Below are 9226 nucleotides of genomic sequence, written 5' to 3' on the forward strand. Positions count from 1 at the left end.
AAATGTGTTGAGAGGTTCTGCCTCTACCACCCTTTCAGGCAGTGAGTTCCAGACCCCCACCATTCATTGAGTCATGGAAAGATACTGCACAGGAGGAGGCCATTCGGCTCACCTGTGCCTCTGAGTAAGAAGCTTGTGGGATCAAGTCCCACTCCAGAGCCTTGAGCACGGAAATCTAAGCTGACGCTCCAGTGCAGTGCTGAGGGAGAGGTGCACTGTCGGAGGTGGCGTCTTTCGGATGAGACGTTACACCGAGGACCCGTCTGCCTTCTCAGGTGGACGCGAAAGATCCCACGGCCACTATTTCTAAGAAGAGCATGGGGTCAGTTCTCCCCGGTGTCCTGAGGCCAATATCTTTCCCTCAATCAACATCACTAAAAAACAGATTATGTGGTTGTTATCAAATTGTTGTTTGTGGGAGCTTGCTGTGTGCAAATTGTCTGCTGCGTTTCCTACATTACAACAGTGACTACTTCATTGGCTGTAAAACGCTTTGGGATGTCATGAGTCATGAAAGGTACTATAGAAATGCAAGTCTTATTTTTTTATTTAAAAAAAATTTGAACAGTCACCCATATATTAAAGTTATACAGATATTAGATCAAACAATCACACAGAGACATTACAATCAATCGCACTCAAATTAGAGTTATACAGATATTAAATCGGAGAGCCACGCATTAAATTTAGATATTATAACCAGAGATATTATTTTTTTATTCCTGGGATGTGGACGTCGCTGGCAAGGCCAGCTTTTATCGCCCATCCCCAATTGCCCTGGAGAAGGAGGTGGTGAGCCGCCTTATCCAACCGAGTGACTTGCTCAGCCACTCCGGAGGGCAAATAAGAGTCAACCACATTGCTGTGGGTCTGGAGTCACATATCAGCCAGACCGGGTAAGGAAGGTAGATTTCCTTCCCTAAAGGACATCAGCAGTGAACCAGATGGGTTTTTACGACAATCCGGTAGTTTCATGGTCACCATTACTGACACTAGCTTTTCATGCCAGATTTATTTAATTAACTGAATTTAAATTCCCCAGTGGCCGTGGTGGGGTTTGAACTCACGTCTATCGGATCTTTAGTCCAGGCCTCGGGATTACTCGTCCAGTAACAGGACCACTGTGCTACTGCACCCATTAAATGCAGGGATATTAAATCCAGAGATATTAAAACCACAATGTCCTAATTAAAGAGCATCCTCCCCCCCGCCATGATCAGCTCAGGTCGACCAGAGTGCCGAGGGGGGGTTCAGCCATCAGTCCCTCTGCCCGGCTCAGCTGCCAGTCTCTCCGCGCTCTCTCCACCCCCGTCCCGTACCGCCTGTGGAGCGTCAGAAAGTCCTCGGGAGCCGGGGCCGGAACCGCTGCTCCCCCGCTGCCCGCGTCTCCCGGGGCGACGGAGCCGGGTGGAGGGGCCTGGGCCTCGCTGCCTCTTGGCGGGGGAGGGGTGGCGGCGGAGGGGTGGGCCTGCCACTTGGGCCAGAGTTTGGGGGAGCGCCGGGCGCTCTTGCCCGAAGCGGACGGCAGCGCGATCAGGCTTTGGCACCTGACGTCCCGCTGGTGGGGAGCCAGGGAGGGCGGGCTGGGGGAAAGGTCCAGTAGCGTGTTCCTCTGCGGGCGAGGCCCCATGCTCGCCCGGTACAGGTCCTCGAACTGCTTCTCCAGGTCCCGCACCAGCATCCGGATGTAGCCCAGGCCGGCGCTGGACAAGGCCTTGACCCAGGCCTCCTGGGCAGCTTGGTCCTCAGCCGCCAGCTTGTACAGGCGCATGCCGGGCGCCTGATCGAAAACCACGGCAAAGGCGAAGCCCTCGGCTGAGGACTCGCACAGCTGCACCGAGCAGCCCTCCAGGATGACCAGGCCTTGGGGCTCCCGCTCGCCAGGCCGCTCGAAGTAGAAGAGCAGGTTCCCCCTCAGCACGAACCAGCGGCGCTGGTACGAGGTGTGCAGCTCGCCCTTCTTCATCAGGAAGCCCTCGCGGTCCGGGGGCCAGGGCCCCAACGCATAGCTGGCCACCACCCGCTCGTTTAGCTTCATGCTCGAAGGTCTCCTCCGGGGCTGCAACCTGCTCGGGAGGGGCAAAGACAAAAGAGAGAGGGGTCATTAAAAACAGGGATTAACCGGGACTGACAGATTGCTGGTTGGCCCAAGGGGGGGACAGAGAAGAAACGTTAAAAAAAAAAAAAAAATCCACGAATGATAAAAAAAGATTTAAGAAAAAAACTAATGTCTTTCGAAACCTGGGGAGGAGAGAGAGAGAGAGGGGGGGGGGGGGGGAAGAGAGAGAGAGACTAAGGAGGGTCTACAGCAGAACCTGGATCTGCTAGAGTCGTTCTGTCAGACCTGGGCCCTGACAATAAATCCCAAAAAACCAAAGTCCTCGTGTTCCAGCAAAGATCCAGACATCAGGGACCCAGAATAAATTTCACACTATCACAGAATCACAGAAACCCCACAATGCAGATAGAGGCCATTGCGGCCCATCGAGCCTGCACCGACACATATCCCACCCTATCCCCGTAACCCCACGTATTTAATCCCCCTAACACTAAGGGTCAATTTATCATAGCCAATCAACCTAACCCGCACGTCTTTGGACTGTGGGAGGAAACCGGAGCACCCGGAGGAAACCCACGCAAACACGGGGAGAATGTGCAAACTCCACACAGACAGTCGCCCGAGGCCGGATTCGAACCCGGGTCCCTGGCGCTGTGAGGCAACAACTAAAATTGAACAAACCACTAACCACACATACCTGGGCTTAAAAATCAGCTCTACGGGAAATTTTCATCTGGCTGTGAATGAACTGAAAGAGAAAGCTAGAAGGGCTTTCTATGCCATTAAAAAATCAATCCAAATAGAAAACCCAATTAGCATTTGGCTCAAAATTTTCAAATCAGTAATTGAACCAATTGCACTCTATGGCAGTGAGGTGTGGGGACCGCTAACACAACAAGAATTTGCAAAATGGGACAAACACCCAATTGAGATCCTACATGCAGAATTCTGTAAAGGTATCCTCCGGACTCAAAGGAAAACAGTAAACAATGCATGCAGGGCAGAACTAGGCCAATATCCATTAATAATTACTATCCAAAAAAGAGCCACCAAATTTTGGACACACCTAAAAATGAGCAACCCCCACTGCTATCATTACGAAGCCCTGAAATGCCAAGAGAGTACCATAAAGAAGGGGAGAGAGCGCGGGGGGGGGGGGAGCGCGGGGGGGAAAGAGCGCGGGGGGGGGAAAGAGCGCGGGGGGGGAAGAGCGCGGGGGGGGAAGAGCGCGGGGGGGGGAAGAGCGCGGGGGGGGAAGAGCGCGGGGGGGGAAGAGCGCGGGGGGGAAGAGCGCGGGGGGAAGAGCGCGGGGGGGGGAAGAGCGCGGGGGGGAAGAGCGCGGGGGGGAAGAGCGCGGGGGGGGAAGAGCGCGGGGGGAAGAGCGCGGGGGGGGGAAGAGCGCGGGGGGGGGAAGAGCGCGGGGGGGAAGAGCGCGGGGGGGAACAGCGCGGGGGGGAACAGCGCGGGGGGGGAACAGCGCGGGGGGGAACAGCGCGGGGGGGAACAGCGCGGGGGGGAACAGCGCGGGGGGGAAGAGCGCGGGGGGGAAGAGCGCGGGGGGGAAGAGCGCGGGGGGGAAGAGCGCGGGGGGGAAGAGCGCGGGGGGGGGGAAGAGCGCGGGGGGGAAGAGCGCGGGGGGGGGGAAGAGCGGGGAAGAGCGCGGGGGGGTGGGGAGAGCGCGGGGGGGCGGGGGGGGAGAGCGGGGGGGTGTGGGGAGAGTGCGGGGGGGGGGGAAGAGCGCAGGGCGGGGGGAAAGAGGGCCTGCAGGGGAGAGACATCGATCAGAGGGGAAGGGAGGGGGCCTGTGGGGGAGAGAGGAGGCCACCCTCCACAATCGTACATCCTCAACTCTGCTGCCCGTATCCTAACTCTAAAGAGAGACACAGAGAGTGAGGGAGTCAGAGAGAAAGAAAGAGGAGAAAGGCAGATAAACACAGAGAGTTAGCGACAGACCGATACAGACAGCGAGAGAGACACAAGAGTGAGAGGGGGTTTAGAGGTGCCTCTCCAGATACAGGAGTGTGAGAGAGGGGGTTAGAGGGACCTCCCCAGATACAGGAGTGAGAGAGGGGGTTAGAGGGACCTCCCCAGATACATGAGTGTGAGAGGGGTTAGAGGGATCTCCCCAGATACACGAGTGTGTGACAGGGGGTTAGAGGGACCTCCCCAGATACAGGAGTGTGCGAGAGGGGGTTAGAGGGACCTCCCCAGATACAGGACTGTGCGAGAGGGGGTTAGAGGGACCTCCCCAGATACAGGAGTGTGAGAGAGGGGTTAGAGGGACCTCCCCAGATACAGGAGTGTGAGAGTGGTCCGAGAGACCTCCCCAGATACAGGAGTGTGCGAGAGGGGTTTAGAGGGACCTCCCCAGATACAGGAGTGTGAGAGAGGGGGTTAGAGGGACCTCCCAGAAACAGGAGTGTGAGAGAGGGGTCCGAGGGACCTCCCCAGATACAGGAGTGTGCGAGAGGGGGTTGGAGGGACCTCCCCAGGTACAGGAGTGTGAGAGAGGGGGTTAGATGGACCTCCCCAGATACAGGAGTGAGAGAGAGGGGGGTAAGAACGACCTCCCCAGATACAGGAGTGTGTGAGAGGGGGTTAGAGGACCTCCCCAGATACAGGAGTGTGAGAGAGGGGTTAGAGGTACCTCCCCAGATACAGGAGTGTGAGAGAGGGGTTACAGAGACCTCCCCAGATACAAGAGTGTGTGAGAGAGGGGTTAGAGGGACCTCCCAGATACAGGAGTGTGTGAGAGGGGTTAGAGGGACCTCCCCAGATACAGGAGTGTGAAAGAGGGTTAGAGGGACCTCCCCAGATACAGGAGTGTGAGAGAGGGGTTAGAGGAACCTCCCCAGATACAGGAGTGTGAGAGAGGGGTTAGAGGGACCTCCCCATATACAGGAGTGTGAGAGAAGGGTTAGAGAGACCTCCCCAGATACAGGAGTGTGTGAGAGAGGGGTTAGAGGGACCTCCCCAGATACAGGAGTGTGTGAGAGGGGTTAGAGGGACCTCCCCAGATACAGGAGTGTGAAAGAGGGTTAGAGGGACCTCCCCAGATACAGGAGTGTGAGAGAGGGGTTAGAGGAACCTCCCAGATACAGGAGTGTGAGAGAGGGGTTAGAGGGACCTCCCCATATACAGGAGTGTGAGAGAAGGGTTAGAGAGACCTCCCCAGATACAGGAGTGTGAAAGAGGGTTCGAGGGACCTCCCCAGATACAGGAGTGTGAGAGAGGGGTTAGAGGGACCTCCCCAGATACAGGAGTGTGAGAGAGGGGTTAGAGGGACCTCTCCAGATACAGGAGTGTGAGAGAGGGGTTAGAGGGACCTCCCCAGATACAGGAGTGTGAGAGAGGGGTTAGAGGGACCTCCCCAGATACAGGAGTGTGAGAGGGGGTTAGAGGGACCTCCCCAGATACAGGAGTGTGAGAGAGGGGTTAGAGGGACCTCCCCAGATACAGGAGTGTGAGAGGAGGGGTTAGAGGGACCTCCAAAGATACAGGAGTGTGAGAGAGGGGTTAGAGGGACCTCCCCAGATACAGGAGTGTGAGAGGGGTTAGAGGGACCTCCCCAGATACAGGAGTGTGAAAGAGGGGTTAGAGGGACCTCCCCAGATACAGGAGTGTGAGAGAGGAGTTAGCGGGACCTCTCCAGATACAGGAGTGTGAGAGAGGGGTTAGAGGGACCTCCCCAGATACAGGAGTGTGAGAGGGGTTGGAGGGACCTCTCCAGATACAGGAGTGTGAGAGAGGGGTAGAGGGACCTCCCCAGATACAGGAGTGCGAGAGAGGGATTAGAGGGACCTCCCCAGATACAGGAGTGTGAGAGAGGAGTTAGAGGGACCTCTCCAGATACAGGAGTGTGAGAGAGGAGTTCGAGGGACCTCCCCAGATACAGGAGTGTGAGAGAGGAGTTAGAGGGACCTCCCCAGATACAGGAGTGTGAGCGAGGGGTTAGAGGGACCTCCCCAGATACAGGAGTGTGAGAGAGGAGTTAGAGGGACCTCCCCAGATACAGGAGTGTGAGAGAGGAGTTCGAGGGACCTCCCCAGATACAGGAGTGCGAGAGAGGGATTAGAGGGACCTCCCCAGATACAGGAGTGTGAGAGAGGAGTTAGAGGGACCTCTCCAGATACAGGAGTGTGAGAGAGGAGTTCGAGGGACCTCCCCAGATACAGGAGTGTGAGAGAGGGGTTAGAGGGACCTCCCCAGATACAGGAGTGTGAGAGAGGGATTAGAGGGACCTCCCCAGATACAGGAGTGTGAGAGAGGAGTTAGAGGGACCTCTCCAGATACAGGAGTGTGAGAGAGGAGTTCGAGGGACCTCCCCAGATACAGGAGTGTGAGAGAGGAGTTAGAGGGACCTCCCCAGATACAGGAGTGTGAGAGAGGATTTAGAGGGACCTCCCCAGATACAGGAGTGTGAGAGAGGAGTTCGAGGGACCTCCCCAGATACAGGAGTGCGAGAGAGGGATTAGAGGGACCTCCCCAGATACAGGAGTGTGAGAGAGGAGTTAGAGGGACCTCTCCAGATACAGGAGTGTGAGAGAGGAGTTCGAGGGACCTCCCCAGATACAGGAGTGTGAGAGAGGGGTTAGAGGGACCTCCCCAGATACAGGAGTGTGAGAGAGGAGTTAGAGGGACCTCCCAGATACAGGAGTGTGAGAGAGGAGTTAGAGGGACCTCCCCAGATACAGGAGTGTGAGAGAGGGGTTAGAGGGACCTCTCCAGATACAGGAGTGTGAGAGAGGGGTTAGAGGGACCTCTCCAGATACAGGCGTGTGAGAGAGGGGTTAGAGGGTCCTCCCCAGATACAGGAGTGTGAGAGAGGGGTTAGAGGGACCTCCCCAGATACAGGAGTGTGAGAGAGGGGTTAGAGGGACCTCCCCCAGATACAGGAGTGTGGGAGAGGGGTTAGAGGGACCTCCCCAGATACAGGAGTGTGAGAGGGGGTTAGAGGGACCTCCCAGATACAGGAGTGTGAGAGAGGTGTTAGAGGGACCTCCCCAGATACAGGAGCGTGAGAGAGGGGTTAGAGGGTCCTCCCCAGATACAGGAGGACTCAGTCTTGCACTCTGGTGAGCTGTAGCTTTACCGACCTGTCCTGTTGGTCTGCTCTTTACAACACCTGACTTGCTACATACACAAATGCAAATCACAGGAGTATTCAATTCAAATCGCTTTATTGGCATGACAAGTTACATCTTATGTTGCCAAAGCATCGAAAAACATTCATGTTTGTACACAAAAATACAGATCTATCCATACAGTGTATAAACAGATATATCCCTGAGTGTATAAATATACATTCATATATTTTATATATACTCTTTTCTTATATTTAGTGGTTGTCCCTCTGTTTATGGCAAGCTGTAACATAGTGTGCCGCTAGTGTTACACAATTTCGCTCTTCCCCTAGTAGGTATGGGAGTTTTTGGGCGTCATTCAAATTTCTGAATTCCGGGCATATTTTTTGTGAATTTTGGGTAGAAATTCTCCCTTATGCCCTGATATTTTCTACAAGCTGTGAGGAAGTGCATCTCTGTCTCCACCACTCCCTGACTGCAGTGAGAGCATATCCTGTCCTCAATGACATGGAGCCCTCCCCTCCCCCTCTCACCTGGTAGATGAGCCCGTGGGACCTGAGACAGCGAGTGGGACGGGCAGGCAGACAGAGATGGGCAGCGAGACAGAGAGAAAGACAGACAGAGAAGGTGGGAGAGAAACAGAGTGAAAAACGGAGAGAGTGAGTGAAAATGAGTGTGAGAGAGAGAGGGCAACAGAGACAGCATGGGATGTGTGTTTGCTTTCTTGTCTCTCTCCCTCAGACACTCTGTCTGGCTCTCTCGCTCCCTTCGTCTGGTTGTATCTCTCTCTAACCCTTTCCCTGGCTTTGTTTCTATTTCTTCCTCCCTTCCTCTCTCCCCGCTCTCTGTCTATTTCTATCTCTGTCTATTTTTCTCTTTCTCTGTCTGTCTCTCCCTCCATTCCCCTCTCTCACCAGCTGTTTCTTTGGAGGGTCAGGCTCACCAGCAGCCTCTCTCTCTCTCCCTCCCACTGTCCCTCCCCTCTCTTCCTCACTCTCCTCTCTTTCTCTCCCCCTACCTCCCTCTCACTTTCCCTCCCCCCTCCCTCTCACACTTTCCCTACCCCCTCCCTCTCACACTTTCCCTCCCCCTCCCTCCCCCCTCCCTCTCACACTTTCCCTCCCCCCTCCCTCTCACTTTCCCTCCCCCTCCTTTCCCTCTCCCTCCCTTTCCCCCTCCTCCCCCTCCCTCTCTCTTTCCCACCCCCTCCCTCCCTCTCTCCCCACCCTCCCTCCCTCTCCCACCCTCCCCCCTCTCTCCCACCCTCTCCCCCCCCTCTCTCCCACCCCCTCCCCCACTCCCTCCCTCCCCCACTCCCTCCCTCCCATCCTCTCCCTCTCTCCACCTCCCTCCCTCTCTCACCCGCTCACCCTCCCTCACCCCTCTCACACCCACCCTCCCTCACTCTCACCCTCCCTCACTCTCCCTCCCACTCTCCCTCCCCTCCCCACTCCCCTCCCCCTCTCCCCACTCCCTCCCTCCCCCTCTCCCTCCCATCCTCTCCCTCCCCCTCTCCCTCCCATCCTCTCCCTCTCTCCACCTCCCTCCCTCCCATCCTCTCCCTCTCTCCACCTCCCTCCCCTCTCTCACCCGCTCACGCCTCTCTCTCCCTCTCCCCACCCTCACTCGCCCACTCTCCCTCCCTCACTCTCCCACCCCCACTCTCCCTCCCTCACTCTCCCACCCCCCCCTCACTCTCCCTCCCCCCCTCACTCTCCCTCCCTCCACTCTCCCACCCTCACCCTCCCCCACTCTCACTCTCCCACCCTCACCCTCACACCCCTCACTCCTCACTCTCCCTCACTCTCTCCCTCGATGTTTCTCTGGCGGGTCCAGGCTCTCCTACAGCCTCTCTCACCAGGTGTTTCTCTGGGTCGGGGACTGGCCCGGCCTGAGCGGAGCTGCTGCAAGGCGGCGGGATATCTCAGGCTCCCGGTTCGTTCTCGGTTCCCAGCTCGGGCTCTGATGCGGAAGTTCGCTCCGGTGCCGTGAAGAAACTTACAGCAGCGGCCGCGGGGTCCAAAAGCCCGCCGGGATCAATTCTGAAACAGACACCAAATGAGAAAGAGTGAACCCAGACACC

General features: G+C 56.5%; 1 protein-coding gene across 1 annotated transcript; it reads right to left on the reverse strand.

The window, feature by feature from the left end:
- Positions 1 to 535: 535 nt before the first annotated feature.
- Positions 536 to 9164, reverse strand: LOC147095451 (sesquipedalian-1-like). Its single transcript, XM_085973956.1, has 2 exons — positions 9002 to 9164; positions 536 to 2066 (listed from the first exon to the last, which is right to left on the reverse strand). Exon 2 carries the CDS (start codon positions 2036 to 2038, stop codon positions 1217 to 1219), a length of 822 nt encoding a protein of 273 aa, XP_085830082.1. The 5' UTR covers positions 2039 to 2066; positions 9002 to 9164; the 3' UTR covers positions 536 to 1216.
- Between the last annotated feature and the right edge of the window lie 62 nt (positions 9165 to 9226).

This window comes from Somniosus microcephalus, unplaced genomic scaffold (genome assembly GCF_052327205.1).
Source record: "Somniosus microcephalus isolate GS21.2 unplaced genomic scaffold, FLI_Smic_1.0 unresolved_chr1, whole genome shotgun sequence".
In the NCBI taxonomy this organism is placed as follows: Eukaryota; Metazoa; Chordata; class Chondrichthyes; order Squaliformes; family Somniosidae; genus Somniosus; species Somniosus microcephalus.

Bases quoted from the DNA above. Each gene is read 5' to 3' on its own strand.
- LOC147095451 (XM_085973956.1), bottom strand. From the start codon at position 2,038: ATGAAGCTAAACGAGCGGGTGGTGGCCAGCTATGCGTTGGGGCCCTGG.